Source organism: Aythya ferina (genome assembly GCF_964211825.1).
Source record: "Aythya ferina genome assembly, chromosome: 1".
Lineage (NCBI taxonomy): Eukaryota > Metazoa > Chordata > Aves > Anseriformes > Anatidae > Aythya > Aythya ferina.
In genome coordinates, this window is record NC_140296.1 from 189,561,415 (window position 1) to 189,578,061 (window position 16,647).

A 16,647-nucleotide genomic window follows, 5' to 3' on the forward strand; every position below is an offset into this window, starting at 1 on the left:
AAAATATTCAAAACCTCAGATAGACATTTGAATATTGTTACATGCACGAAATGAACAATTATTACATTTTATGTATAAATTAAAATGGGTTTACCACTATGGCACTCTTGTTTTAAGCCTGAAAACTCTCATGTTTTCAAAAAATTTATACCTGCATCAGACTGTGACATTAAAAGGAACACAGAATATTATACATTAAGTTTCTTCTGGGTCTGTTTTCAGGAGTTCATTTCAAAATCTCGAATAAGTAAAGGCAAAATTAGAAAACAAACTTCTTTTTATTCTGAAATATAAACCAATAATATTGCAAGCCATTCATGTATAATATGTACTAGCTCTTGACAGTACAAAAAAAAAAAAAAAAAAAAAAAAAAAAAAAAGTACTAGCCAGTCTTTAGATATTCTTAGATATGTCCAGATAACACTAAAGAGTGTAAGCCATATTTTGTTCAGTAGGATGAAAATGGATTACTGCAAGCTAATATGAGATTTATTACTGGACTCTGTGCTATGAGGAATTAACACGCTGGAGGCCCTATCAATGTACACCTGGGGTGGGATAATGGTAGGAAAAGCATATTTTCCTACCTTCTCCTGCATGTGGAACCTACTTACTACTTGTTTGCTTGCACTTTTTTGTAGATTTTTTTTTTTTTCTATTTGCCAGACACATCAGACAGTCTATAGCTTACTACAGTTAATGAAGTGGCCACTGTATAGCAGGATTTGACTTTTCTGTGTGTGTGAAAAGCATGTTTATAAAGGGTAATATCCTTTTTGATATTGTTTTGGATTATGCTGTTCTAATAGGAACCCTTTTTCTGTATGTTTACATTGTTTAAAAATAGAGACAATTACTACATGAAATGGAGCATCTAAGATTTTGGCATTAAAAAAAATAATAAACTGCACCCTTACTATACCAGGCAGAATTATCTTTGTCTAATTGCAACTTCAGCTACTGGCAGCACACAGCATGCGCTAACTTCAGTAAAAAACCTGCAGACACTGTAACTGCTTCAGTCAGATTTCAGAAGGATAAAACATTACAAAGAGCATTAAACAAACATTGTAAGAGGTGGAACATGTATTTCTACAGCAGAATATGAATTACCCCTGGACATTGATTACCTTTAAATTAAGAAGGAGAGGAGTGGGCCATGGACCTGTCTTTCTGCCAGCTCCTGGGATATTTTAGCATCATATCTGTGCTGGACTGTCCTGATCTTCATACTTATCAGTGAGCTTTTGAAGAAGACACAGAAAGCTTTCTCTGATTCCTTCACATCATGCACACTCACTGGAAGGTCTAACACCTCATGCCTATACAGCCTTCATTGTGCAAGGGTTGATCTTGAAACAGATAGTTGCCTGTGTCTGTATCTGAAGGGGCAGATGATTCATCACAACTAATTGCTCATGACTGAACAAGAGTCTGTAAGGTAACACGTACAGAGTAGGGATGATCAGAGATTACAGCATGAATATAAACTGAAGTCTTATATTAGCATATTGGTTAAGCCATACCCACAGAAACAGATAGCTTTGACCTTAAAGTCACAGCAAAAATTTGAGTAGTTTTCTTCACTGCTATGCTAATATTATATAATATTACATTAATATAATATTATACATTGAATGGCTACTATAGAAAAAAGTAGACACGTTATAAGTTGGTAATGATGACAATGTTTTTATGTATGAATTACTATATAGAGATAGATACTGTATTTCATTTTTGAAAATACTTTACATATATATGTAGTGCTTATTTGGTTTTGTTTAACGCTTCAGAGGAAATGGGTATAATCTACTCTGTCATTAATACATAAAATAATAGGTCAGTAACACACTTATAAACTATATGCTCTTGATCCATGCCATAGTGCTTTCAGAATGTGTCAACACTCAGTGATTTCCTTACCCAGCTCAAAAGCATCTTGGAAGCACCCCGGGCAATGTCTCATATACAGCCATTGAGGGTTATCCGCTCCAAAATAGCTGTTATAATCTGAATGGAAGAATCATAAATGATTCAATTGAAATCACTTCTTGCAAAAGGAAATGAACACAGAATAAACTACAACATTAGGGGGTCTAACAGCCCACACACCTGAAGATTTAGAATTGAAGACTTTAGAGTTTCCCCTTATAATCAGCCTGCTGTAAGTAATGGCTACTTTCAGATGCTGAGAACAGTACTCATAAAACTGACCTTCACTGATTTTAGAGGAGCTTTTAGTAATCATTTCAAATATAAGTTAACGAAGCACTTACCCAACTGCATCTGACATGACAGAAACCAGGTGAGTCTCTCTCTTTCCCACCTCCCTCTCCCTCCCTTCTTTGAAAAAGGCTAAGTATTCATATCTTCCCTATAAAGGAAATATAGTATAGTGCATAGCACTTATCTAGCCTTCATAGTAAAACCCAGCCATATGAAATAAAAAATTAAACTATAGTGCCACCGAATGTTGGATACAAAATCAGCTTGCTTTCCAGGTTTTTGTTTGTTTGTTTATGAAGAAACTATGCCAGGAAAAAAAATCTCAAGAAAATTAATAGAATTCCATAAAATCAGAAGAGAAACTCCCCAGCCACATGACAATTACTTGCAGAAAAGAAGGAATAGCTAAAGACAGTATAATAAACTAGGATAATTGTTATGGTTACAAGGAGGATTTTAGATGTTTTTAGATGTATTTTAAATGCTAGCTACTTTGAGTATTCTCTTTGCTTACATGTAACAGATTTTTTTCTTCCACTAGATAACACTAGTTTTTAAAATAAGCATGATTTCTTCATAATTACTTTAGAAGAATACAGAAAAGATACAAGAAGCAAGTACTTTATGTAGTAAACTGAAATATCACGTAGTATGAGCAACATAACATCTACTTGTATATTGAGTATTGCCTGAGGGTTTAAGGTCACAAAGGAGATGAGGAAGGGAGAAGTTATTCTGTTGATGAAAACTTGCAGCTGGCATCAATCCTAAAGACATACCTGGGTATGAAGCTGTTTATTCATAAAGTTATCCTATCAAAGTGGACAGAATCAGCATATGAGCCAATAACCTCCTACTGTGAGAAATCACAATTTACTTTGCCGTAAGGAAAAGTTTCTTCCCCTTTCCAGATTATATGCTCTGCTGCTTCATATATAGAAACACAGCCTCAAGAAGTTATCAGAATTTTGTAAGGCAGTCATTAAAATCTAGTAATGCAACTGTAATAGTCTGAGTAGATTTAAATGTTTTCTTTTCCTTTTTCAGATATACTGCTGAAGATGTGTATCTTCTTTTTGACAGGCACAACACAAGATGAAAAAAAAATAACAAAAGTTTAAATTTTCAACTGTTTCTGGTGGTCATCTTTTTAAATGGCTATCAGAACTGAGTTTTGTAAACTGTCATCTCTTGTTTTGTACACTGTTTTTTTCTATTTATATTAGTCGTTATCATGCCAATTATTTTTGTGTGGCGCACACAGTGTATCAAAGAGGATTAGTTTGATACAATATATAAAACATTCTGCATTTTTTAAAGAAGATAACTTAATCCTTTGAATTATATATATATTTTTTCTCAATATTTTGGTAGAAATTTTATTGTCATTGCCATATGAAAATATATTCACGGAGGAAATTTTTAGTAACCAAGGACTTAAATATATGCCTAATAAACACCAACATGAGTAAGCTTTACATATGTTTTATGTAAAGCAACTAGCAGAAAATAATATCTCATTAATGGTGTTTCCTCTTCTTAGCTTTACTGATACTTTTTATTCAGTCCTGCATCAAGGATTACAAAATCAGGAATTCTGATTAAGAATCCCCAAACACTGGTCTTGCATCTACTGACAGACTGAAAAGAGAGATGGCTGTACTGAATCTTTAGCTAAGCCCAGAAAACAACACATGAGGTTGGGAGCAGACTGATGGCAGTGAAACCAAGTTAAGATTATGAGTTTCTACGTGTATCTCCATTTATAATAACTTTGTACAATGCTGGAATATTGTACCTTACTTCCTTCTTTCATTTGTAGTTCTTCTGTCCAGTGTAGTATATTTTACATATGTGTATAGGATACGAGGATAATACCAACCCCATTCAATTCCCAATCCTAATTGACAGAAAATAAATACATAAATAAATAAATAAATAAATAAATCGTGCAGTTCTGTCCTAGTGCATTGCTCAGAATGTCTGACCATAGTTTAAAAACAATACTCATCCTGAGAAGCCATTGCCTTCCACTATCGGGAATAATAATATGGGAACTTTGTTAAAAAGCAATCCTACTCAGTACATATTCAAACAACAAATTGTGCATGAATGGACTTCACTGCAAACTGTAAATTAATAACAAGCAATCCCATGAGCCCCAGAATAAATGAGGTCAATTTTCATATAAGTTTACATTTTTTAATTGACTGCAAGCTCTGATTTCTCACAACTATCCAGCTGAAGACCATGTTGATTCTCTAGATTTAACACAGAAATAGAGAACACAATGTCTGTTCCCAGCATCGGGGCATTTATAGGGTCTCTGTCTTCCAATGATCATGCATTTTCAGAAACTTTTGCAATTGAAGTATATGATACCTTTGTCTCTCTGAGAAATTTCATTAGACTCAGGGCTCAAAAGTAAAAAGTTTTACACAGATGCACGACATATACTTTGTTTCCTGAGCCTCAAAACTGTAGAGTTCCACTTTCCTCAAGGAATGCTCAGACTCATTCAGATCCTTTACTTCCATGATTTATCTGCCACTAGTTTCTATGAATGAAAACAAAACAAAACAAAACTCTTTACGAAGCCTGCAGCATCTACTCTCTTAGATTGGAAACCTCTCACCAACAAGTTCTCCGTGAGGGTCTTGGGAATATTTAGTATTTATTTATATATTTTTTCCTCCTTGGTGCTAGTGCTCTGAGCCCCATATTCAGATTTTAATACCATACAGCACTCAGCCAGGCAAATTATCAAATCAAGTTACAGTGGCTCACCAATTTATCTCCCATCAGCTCTAAAGCAATACCTTGTTAACTTGCTATAACTACGTTGTGTATCTGAACTGAGCACATGTGAGTGAAGGTTATTTCAGAAAGAAAGGACAGACTGAAAGAGCAGCTTATTTCCACAAGGAAAAAAATAGGGTAGACATTTGAGCAAACTGTTTAACTTTAAAGGCAATTAGGCAATGGAATGACTTGCCTGAGGAGGTAGTTTAGACAATGTAATGAGAAGTGCTTAAAATAGAATAAACTATTTGTGAGACAGATACAGATGTAAATAATCCTCCATGTTTTGAACTAGATGAATCACGAAAGGTATCTTTTCTATTCAAATGTCTGAGTATAAAAATTCTATTCTCTTTCCTTGGGAACAGCTTTCAAACTTATGACTGTTCCCACCTGTTCTGAATACTAAAGTGAAACCACACTCCAAAATGCAGTTTAACCTCACTGTATCATTATAAAGTAGATTTATTCATAATAGGCATCGATGAAAAACTTCCAGCAAAAAAGTCCTTAGTCAGGAAGATGCACACTGTTGCAAAAATGGATTGTTTCTCTAAGTGCTTATATGGCCCCATCTCTATAATATCCAAGCGCCTTACAAACATTAATGAATGTATTCTCACAACACCCCTGGGAGATAGAGATAGTACTATTAGCTAATGCACAAAGAGTAGCTTGTCCAAAGTCACACAGAAAGTCTGTGACACAGCCAAGACTCAAAACTGTGATTTCCTGCCCACTGCCGTAACCATGACTATATTCGCCGTCCATATACAGCATTTCAAAATATGTTACATATAACCTCAGATCCTTACACAATAAGCCTCTCTGTTCAGCTGTAGATTCAACTGCTGACTTATTAAATAAGAATAACTTTGTTTATCGGGAAGCTTCATTACAGCAATAAATTTGCAGGTTACTGAAACAATGACAGTTATATGGGCCATAACTGCTTCTAATACAGGAGAGCAGTAAAAGAGAATTCCCTGATCATAACATCCAGAAGAGAAGGCGTCATATCCAGAACAAGATTTTGATACAAAAATATTTTTCTTCAGATGATGTAAAGTGTTACATTATCCAAAGGGGTTATAAAACAAAAACAAAACAAACAAACAAACAACAAAAAAAAACAAAACCACAGGCTAGCTATATTCCTTACACAGTTCCTTTTGAATAAAATATTTCTGTAATAAGAGATATATGCTATTTTCAGTTTTAATGAGGTCAGATCTAGAAGGACAACTGCAGTAAGTGTTTTTACCCCACAATACCAAAGAACAGAATTTGGCTCATAAATTATTAGAATCAAGTAAATATATGAATTAGTAGAAAGCACTCAATATCGAGGTTTTTCATCATATTATGGGATTGTTTTTTAGTCATTTAGAGGGGTCAACATTTTAATGAATTTGCAGACCTCATCAAATGACAACATGATTCTTCTAAATCAGGAACACAGCACGTTGTCTTTCATTTTGGCAGGGGAGAAGCATAGTCATTGCACTTTTCTTCAAATGCTGAACATTTAAAAATGAGAAAATATTGTACAACTGCATAAATAATGGAAAAAGGTATGAAGGTATAGTGGATCACAAAGTGAGTAATGATTCAAAAATACAATGTTGTTGCCACAAAGTGAAGTATAATTTTAAATTCATTGACAGAAACAAGCAATATCTCCTCAACTTCATTCCTGAAGTTCCACAACAGCACTTTTTCAGTTTGTGGCTTCATGTTTTAAGATGTAGATAAATTAGATCTGTTTTTAATTAGAACTACCAATATAGCAGAGGGGATTTACATCAGATGCTAATTGAAAACAGCCTAGCTATCAGGATGTTTAAATGACAGCACAGATTATCATTGATAGGGAATCCGTATATCAACATGCATGATTTTTTTTTTTTCAGAACAAGTTAAATAAATATCCTTTTGGGGTAATCCTAATTCTCATAAGAGACTGGACTCTGTCCTGAGACCAATTCCAGTCCTATATATATTTTACTGTTCAAATAGTAGAAACAGACATTCAGATCACCTGTTCTCAAAGAAGCCCATTCCAGAATCCTTCATTCCCTCCTTTCCCTCTCTCTTTCTGTCACTGGGATCTCTTATTGGGATTACATTCCCAGTAGACAAAGAAATCATAGTCTGACCACAGCCAAATTTATGACAGCACTGAATTCATTCAAAAATCACACTGACAAGAAGTGCTTACCTTTGGCAGCCCAGTGTTGCCCCAGGGAGGGGGCTATAGGCTGGGTTTCTAGGCTCCCCTCTGGTTTACTACACAGTCACTGATCTAGAGAACAGCAAGCACTTATCATACCTTCATTAAAGGACCAGAAAACTGCAACAACTGGATAACTTTGACTAAATTTTATTACTACTGAGTAACAGGAGGAAAAATAAATAAATAAACAAATAAATAAACTATGCATTAACAAAATTATTAGACTAGAAAAACAGACATTCTTGTTATTAGAAAGCTTAGGTGCCCGTTTAGGTTGCATGAGTTGCTTTTAATTTTCTCTGATTCTCTCAACACTAGAGTAAGGATTTTTTGCCCGTTCCTGTAAGCCACCTGTTTATGTTTGCAACTGAAAAACAAACAAACAAAAAAAAGTACTATGGTTCAATAAGATGGTTCTGTTTCATAAAAACAAAACAAAGGACAGATGAAAGATAACAAAATGGTGTCCTGTATGACCATCACTTTGTCTCCTTATACAGTGTCTGTCTGGGATGGAGTTAACTCTCCCTGCAGCAGCCCATACAGCTATGCTCTACACTTGTAGCTAGAACAGCACTAGTATCGCATCAGTGTTGAGCAATATTGGCACAGCATCAGGACTTCCTCTACCCCCCTTTCCTCCTCCACCCAGAGCTGGGGGTGGGCAAGAAGTGAGGAGGGAACATCACCAGGGCAGCTGGCCTAAACCAACCAAAGGGATATTCCATACCATATGATGTCACAATCAGCAATACAAGGTGGAAAAAGAAAGGAGAGGGGTGGGGTGGGCTCTCATTGTGAAAACATCTGTCCTTCTAAACAACCGCTACATGCATTGAGGCCCTGCTTCAAGGACATTGTCAAGTATCACTCATTGGTGGGAAGTAGAGAATACTTTTTTCCTCTGCACTTCCACACAACCTTTGCTTGTTTTGTTTTGTTTTTTTCCCCTTTTCCCCTTCCCCTTTTCCTTTTAGTTAAATTATTTAATTAATAATAATTTCCCTTAATAATTATTTTTCCTTTAATTAAATTATCTTTATCCCAACCTGTGAGTTGTTTCTTTGCTTTTCTTCTTCCCCTCCTCTTCTGAGAAGGTGAGCAGGTGAGAGCAGTTGTGATGGGGTTCATCTACCCAGCAAGGTAAAACCACCACACTCCTTTCACTTCTTTTGAGGCTGTTGAAACAAAGACTAGCTAGATAACTGGAACTGCATCCAACTAGAGTAGTACCAGGATTAAGTAATTCCTAGTTCCTGGTAGGAGGCAGTGTTTAGAGAGCAAAACAGGACTGGAGGAACTGTTCCTAAGGAAGAGGTAAAAGAAGACTTAGGCCTGGAGCATCCTCTTGAAGATATAACTTCTCCAGGACAGCTTTGTGAAAATGAGATCAGGCCATATTATCCAGTTAGAACAGGTTTCTGTATTCCTCAGACTACTTTGTCCCCAGAGATATACAGATAGGGGAAAAACATTTAGCCATTTGAAAGTACACGAATCACAGAATCACAGAATTGTAGGGGTTGGAAGGGACCTTAAGAGATCATCAAAAGCCATAAGGATTTCAACAAGTATTTTCACAATGTAGTTAGTGTTCTAAGTATGGTCCCTTTTACAAGCAATTTGTATTCACTGGAATACAGTTTATTTGAATGGTTATGTTTATGTGCAGTTCAGGAGTTACTGTATAAAGGATTCATCAAAGAAAATGCAGTTTGGCAAGTCCAGAAGAACATGCGTGAAGCAAAGACCTCACTCAAGGATAAAATGAACCTTTGACTAGAACATGGAGGAGCCTGCAGGATGCTCTTCAGAAAATCTGGAAAGAAAGGCTAATGAAGCTAAAAGCAGGTACCAGAGAGCCCTCTTACAAGATGTTAGTAAGGGAACTCTGCTGAGAAGTTAGTGGAGTGCCAGACAAACACTAATGAAGAAAGCCACAGGAATCCCATACTGGTAACTGAAAGTTAAGTTGCTAAAATATGAACATAGGGAAGGAACTAAGCAAGCTGTAGGAGTTCCAACTACGTGTGATGGTATAGAAAATAGCCTTTCCTGTTCCTTGTAGGAAAATCATATAAAGAGAAGGAGTCTTAGAATTGTATCAGTTAAAATGGATAGTTCCACTTAAAATGGACAACCACTATCCACATAACCAGCAAAACCATTATCCACATAACCAACTCAGTAAACAAAAACATCATAAAATGTTACTTAACATATGGTCATGAGCAGCACTGTGCTTATTTTAACAGGCACTAAAAGATTGCCTGTAACAGCTAGGTTAACATCTTAGAGAATGGCACAACCAAAGCAAATTCATTTACTTGTGATTTGTCTGCATCTTGAGTTTGGCAAAGGAATTCTAAAAGACCATCTTCTAAAAGGAGTGTCAGCAGTTTGTGTGTGCTTGACTATGGAAGAGTATACAGTCTTTCTCACTTTGGCAGAAAACAACAAAAACTATAGCCCATTGAAAGAGGAAAATCTGGGGAATTACTGATAGTTATCACATAGAAACTCAAAGTAAAAACATGAGACTGCCCCAGGTAGCTTCATTTCACCAGGAAACAATTTCACAGAATCATAGAATCACAGAACTGTTGAGGTTAGAAGGAATCTCTGGAGATCATCTAGTCCAAACTCCCTGCTTAGAGTAGTATACTCTAGAGAACACAAAAGCGTAAGACGTGAAATTATTTCATTTAGAAGGTCATAATTACACCATGTGAAAAGCAACATAGTATTAAAAATATTTCAATAGTTAATCCTTAATAGATAGTAGCATCAGCAGAAGAGTAACTATCATTACAGAATTTCAAATATACAAGGCCAAATTTTGTTCTCAAATCTGTTTTTGTACTAGCTCCTCTTGAAGCTCAAGTGAGGGTCAGCCTATGTAGGGGACCAGGTCACAGAAGGTGTGATAGATAATTAATTTAAACATATTCAGGACAAATTGAGCTGACACTGAACATGCTGTGAGCCATTTAAAGCCACAGAGAATTAGTGGCTTTTTAGTAGGATAGATGAGAATTCTTTCTGACCCTGCCAATCAAAAAAATCGTTTCTGGTTATTATTTGGATAACTTTCTATCATAACAATAAGGATATCCACATATTTTGGGTGTGAAACTACTGAATATAGCCTTTATTATCTAGAGTATTTCATGTTTACCTTTAGAGCAAAGTTTGTTTGTTTGTCTTCAGCCAAAAGATCATGAAAAGTGAAAAGATCAATAAGATTTTTAAAAGTTTGCTCAATATATCAGAGATGAAATTCCTAATGACTGAGTAACTGGGTTAAGGAGAATTAGAGCAAAGTGTTAATTGCCTCATTATAATTCTGCTGGTTTGCTTTTGTTCGATTAAAGCTTAGTAATTTGAACTTTTCATCACTATTGAGTAACATAACAGACTAAAATCATTTTGCATGACATCCTAAAGTGGGGGATTTGCAGAGAAGGTGAGGGAAAGATTAAAACACCATGTCATAAAGTAATGCAACAAATGGGGGAATAAAAAAGAAACAAACCAAATGAAAATAAATAAATAAAATATTTATTTATTTATTTATTTGTCTCCTAAGTGTTAAAGCAGGAACATTTAAAGGAAGAGCTTAATCACAGTCCTTCTGAAGTACACAGATCTTTATGACCTCAGAAGTTGTAGTATATTCCATAAGGAAGAATAATGCTAAGAACACAACACTTTTTCTTTATAATCAGTAATATTTACTACAAATGTACTTTTAAAAACCTCTAATGGTTTCTATATGATCGTTATATTCTCATCATTTCTATACCCCTTGTGCATAAGTCATCATTGAAGCAAAGCCCCTTCGCGCTGCCATGAGCTGTCCTTTCAGCACCACAATGCACCAAATTGCTATCGGCTCCTGTGTTACAACTTCAGTTAGCTCCAGCTAGCCTTATGAAACAGGAAGGGTTTTCAGACTCGTTTTCAGACTCTAAACTTAGATATTCAAAAGACACCAGTTAAACTATTCCAGCTGAGATACATATATGTAAAAGTAATAGTTTACAATGGGTTAGAAACAATAGTTTACAATGGGTTAGAAACACTGATATTCTGTCCCATAAATATAGAAAGCTAAATTTAATATAAAGAAAGCTTTATTTGAAAATCTTGTCAAAGTTACAAAATAATAAATCCTGTAAACTAAATAACTGAAACAGAAAACTGTTCTTAGAATCTGTTTGTGCATGCATAAGAGTTCCTTTAAGCAGCCAACTAATTGTATTAAATCCCACAAACTATAAACATTCATTGTTGATATAGGTGATAAGTGTAGATGGTGTGTTTATTTTGAAAAAATTCAAGTGTCTATTTGGCAGAAAATTCATTCTCTGTAAACACAAGATCACCTGTAGCAACATCTTTGATGTGTGGCAGGACCTTCATCCTTAGTGAATGTATAAGGGAATAGAAAAAGATGAGGAAAAGATTCTTAGAGAGTAAAACTATATTAGAATCTATTACGTTATTTTTCTTTTCCTCCTCAGCTTTGCATACCTGACTAGAAAAGACAAACAATGCAAGTTTAAAACCTCTACTAACTATGCATTAAGACACTGTATTGGACATAGGAATAATTCCAAAATTTACTTCTTCTGTTGAATGTTTATACTGATAAACACTCCTGCAAATTTCAGATATAACTGAAATATAATACTTAGAAAGACGTTATATTTGCTCCCCATTTATACACTGAAATGATAGTTCATGATGGAAAGTTCAGAACTCCACCTTGTGGTTATAATTTTAACTATATGTTGAAAACAGTTGTGGAGAATTGGAAGAACACTGAGATGTCATCACAGAAAGCAAGAGAAATTCAGGTCTGAACTATGGTAAATAAATTGTGTGGAAGCTCACATGTCAAAGTTCGCAAATTTGCTCAGGATAAGTGAGACAAAGCAAACCTATGAAATATTTTATTTATTTTGGGGACAAATTAGCTGAACAAGTAATGCATAATAGTCAATGCAAAGATAGATAGGTGTCTATCACTGTTCTAGTTTTTCTGTCAAGCCAAATGACTAAAAGTTAACGCATACCTACATTTACAGTGACCACACATTTACAGAGATGTAGTTTTCTTCACCAAATGCTAAGCAACATACATTCTGCTGGACCTGAATTTTTAAGGAAATCCAGACTGACTGTGTCCATCAAAAACTGCAATGAATAGCAGACCATCAACAGCAAAAGTTCCATCATTCAATATTTATCTATGAAAAGCAAATATTCTACTATTAATATATCCACCTCCTCACGTTACTAAAACAAGAAGAGGCTGGAAGATATAAGCATCTAGCTCTTTGGATCATCTATCATGAACTCACAAATCATTTGCTTTTGCCAGAAATGTTCTCCAACTTAAAATAAAATGATTGTAGAAACAGGATGATGAACAGAAGCTGAAAAATGCATATGAATCTACATAAAAAAAAATAAAGATGATGCTGCCATTTTCTTCCTATTGTTATGAGAAGAAAAAAAAAAAAGAAAAAAAGAAAAAAGAAAAAAAGAAAAAGAAAAAAGAGATGCTTTCATTTATAATGTGGTGTTTTAATTTTGCATTAGCCTATAGAATAGAAAGCTTAAGGGTAATAACTTGGCTGGGCTAGTTTATATGCCAAATTCCTACAGTTCTATAAATCATAGAATCAGAATGTCAAACCATGGAAGGGACTTTAAATATCACCTAGTTCCACCACTACCTCCACCCCCTGCCATAGGCAGGGACATATTCCACTAGATCAGCTGTGATCTATTTTTCTGCTTATTTAAAGGCAAGCAGAAAATATTTTGGGGATCCCAGTTTCCTTTCACTCAACTGCAGAGTTGTAATTGAGCATCTTATGCTCCACTGCTGATGTGCCTTTGTAGAAAAAATAAATTGAATTAGCTCAGCTGCTAAAAAAAGAAAGCAAAAACACTACAGATTTGTCTACTAATACTGTGGTTGGTTTTGCTTGTTTGTTTGTTTACAGTATTAATTTAATTAATCGATTTACAGGGAAAAATCACTATAGTTCTACAGAAAGTCTGTTCCTGAAGAACAGGACACTATTTGAACCTCTTCAATCATTGAAATGCTAGAGGTAAAAGCAATGAATCTAGCCTTCCAAGGATACCCAGCTTTTCTGTGTAAGTTGCAAAACCCTATGTATGGTCAGACATGCCTCCATTACTGGAAGTGCCAGTGTGTTGCAAGAGATATTAATAGCTTTACATATCATCACATACAAATTAAAGGAACAGACATCATGAACTGTTCCTTTGTGTGCATGTCGTAGCCCTCAGGAGATGCCTTACCAGGCATCTCATGCAGAAGGAGGATATAGATAGGAAAGTGAAGACTCTGCTAATCTTCTTAAAGTAGGTTTTACAAACAGAATCTTTAAAAAAAGTCTGTCTGTGTTTACTATACATCAATTCATTGTTCCCTAACACCTCACTCTAAAAATGATGTTTGCAAGGAAGTGTTGTCCACCCCCAGAGTAGCTATAATTTCAGAAGACCATTGTGTAAAGCTTAAAAAGGGCCAGCCCTTTTCCACCAATAAATTAGTTCACACCTGTTCCTGAAATATATCCTCATGGAACACCATATGAATAGACTCATTGAAATGAACCCATTATTATAAATAAGGGTACACAAAACAAACATACAACCCACTGGAACATATCTATCTTGACATGAAACTAGTACCAAAAGCAACAAATAGTTTACAAGGGTTGCATATAATTATAACAGTCAGGTCATGACAGAAAAGAAGTTATATCCACTAAAGAGAGTCAAATCTATTGGGCAGTCATACAGGATATTAAGTTTTTATTAGGTTTTAGCATGGCTGCCTCTTAATGAAATGTTGCTACCATTATTCTGTGTTGCACAGGCAAAGCAACACAATGAAGGCCTGCCAAATGAATCCATGCAATTGCAGAACTCTACAAGACAATAAAGATTTTACTGGAATGAATTAAATACTTATCTTCCTTTGGTTCCCATAATGATGAATGCACCCTACCTTGAAGCAGCTCATTTAAAATTGAGCTCAGCGTATGAACTACTGAAACAAAATAAACTTAGGCAAAATAGGCAGGCACAAAACCATGTCATACGAATGCTTAACCAAATCCCAAACATATAAATTTGGACATTTATATACATCTGTTATCAGGGTCATCTAAAGGTTTCCTAGATGGCCTCTACACTCAGTCTCAGCTTTTCCCCAGCAAAAAGCCTCTCTCTTTCTTGTATGCTCAGATATGAGAAACTCTCATACTCCTAACCTTGTCCACAGCTCTCCTGACAACAGCAAAGAAGGCAGAAGTTCCTTTAGGGATGTCCACATTTCTGTATCTTATTTTCTGAATTTCCACGTAGAAAATTCTCAAGATGCCCATCTATTTTTTTCTACATTTTGTGAAGCATTCTCTCTGGTGGTAGAAAATAGCAAGTAGAGCCCTATACTGGGTTATTACCTTTTTGATTGTGATGGCTTTACATAGCTTGTAAATGCATTGTTTTTGTTTCAGCGCTTCAAATGCCCGTTCTTAAGGATGGTTTATGTATGCACCATGTCTGTGACAGTACGTATTTTTTATTGCAATTTTTACGATACAATGAGTTCTAGAGAGGGAACTACTGGCAATAATTTAGAAACAATTTTTAAGTGAGAAATTCTTTTCTCAAGAAACTTAGCCCACATGCCTTTATCACTGCCAAATTCCTACACAATACAATAATCATAGTTCATATAAGTGGTTGCTTTTGTTGGTGTAATTGGGTACAGACTGTCTGTAATTACAGATTTTCTTCAACCCAGCAGGATTTTTTGTAGTTTCTCAAAGATTTCACATAACTGTGGGGAGATGGGCTGAGCAGTGTCTAAGCATCTTCTGATGCGCTGACCTCAGGTATTGCACCTGCTTTGGTACTGTCACTTGCTAAGCATGAGCTGCTACCCTTTCTCTTCCTGCAGTGCACTATTAGTCAGTGTTACTGTCAATCCCCTGCATTAGGGAAAGAAAAAGAGAAGGAGAAGGAGAAGGAGAAGGAGAAGGAGAAGGAGAAGGAGAAGGAGAAGGAGAAGGAGAAGGAGAAAGAGAAAGAGAAAGAGAAAGAGAAAGAGAAAGAGAAAGAGAAAGAGAAAGAGAAAGAGAAAGAGAAAGAGAAAGAGAAAGAGAAAGAGAAAGAGAAAGAGAAAGAGAAAAGGAAAAGAAAAAGAAAAAAAAAGAAAAAGGAAAAAAGAAAGAAAAAGAGAAAAAAAAAGAGAAAAAAAAAGAAAAAGAAAAAGAAAAAGAAAAAGAAAAAGAAAAAGAAAAAGAAAAAGAAAAGAAAAAGAAAAAGAAAAAGAAAAAGAAAAAGAAAAAGAAAAAGAAAAAGAAAAAGAAAAAAAAAAGAAAAAGAAAAGGAAAAAGAAAAAGGGAAAAATGAAAAGAAAAGGAAAAAAAAAAGAAAAAAAAAAAGAAAAAGCAGTTAAAGAAAAGATACTTTGCATCAGAAATTCCACTGAAAGTTGAAAACAAATTTATTTAAAATAAAACAAAAATGAAATCCTAAATGCATACCATTTCTTGAACAGAAGAAACAAATTCTAAAAAGAAGATATATAAGGAAAGGATTTTAATAAAATTTGTGCAATAAATTTCAATCACTGCTGTGAGAGACATTCTGCTTTACAACTTTTAGAGTTTTAGTGAAAATACATGGCTTTCTCAATAATCTTTGGTTGCATTGTCTACTAAAGTTCTTCAGTATTATATTTGTTTAAATCCATACATTCTGCTATAAACTACACTGAACCACAATGAAAGCCCAGAGCTTAGGACAGCTATATATGGGAACACATAGGCTTTTTGAACTAGGCTTTTTGAATAGGGTTATTTGCTATGCTGAAGTACTCAGGATAACTGTTGACACTGATGACATTTTAAGTCTAACACTTTCAGTTTAATATTTGTAAGCATAAACATGCAAAAAATGTTAGAATATATAAGACACTTAATATATTGTGTTTGTTTTCCAAAGAGGGTTTCTTAGCAATCAAATATGTCTGAGATATATGGCTACAGTCACAGCTATCTTTACTTTCTCTGAAAAAAATAGAGGCAATAAAGCATAGCAACACATGAAACTAAACCTAAAGTAGCTTCTTTCGAAACCTGGAAACTTAGATGCTTTTCCCTTTAAAAGATGGCATCTCATCAGACCAATTTCTCACTTGGGTATGATCTCATTTCCAAGAAGCAGTAAGCATTCCTGCTTATGGATAGCGTTTTTGAAAAGGCTGATATTGTAGAATATCTTTATTTATATTTAAAAGAGGAATCACAAACAACAACAC

General features: G+C 34.9%; 1 protein-coding gene across 5 annotated transcripts in view; it reads right to left on the minus strand.

Moving 5' to 3' along the window:
- Positions 1-16,647, minus strand: part of TAFA5 (TAFA chemokine like family member 5) — a 465,759-nt gene that overhangs the window by 362,224 nt on the left and 86,888 nt on the right. For 4 of the 5 annotated variants that reach the window (XR_014698558.1, XR_014698559.1, XR_014698560.1 and 1 more), the window contains exon 2: positions 1,925-2,011. The exons of the other annotated variant lie outside the window; for it this stretch is intronic. Coding sequence is in view for 1 of the 4 variants with exons in the window: in XM_084537949.1 (XP_084394075.1) it covers positions 1,925-2,011 (87 nt within the window). In the remaining 3 variants the exon portion in view is untranslated. The remainder of the gene's footprint in view (positions 1-1,924; positions 2,012-16,647) is intronic. 5 annotated transcript variants of the gene reach the window in all.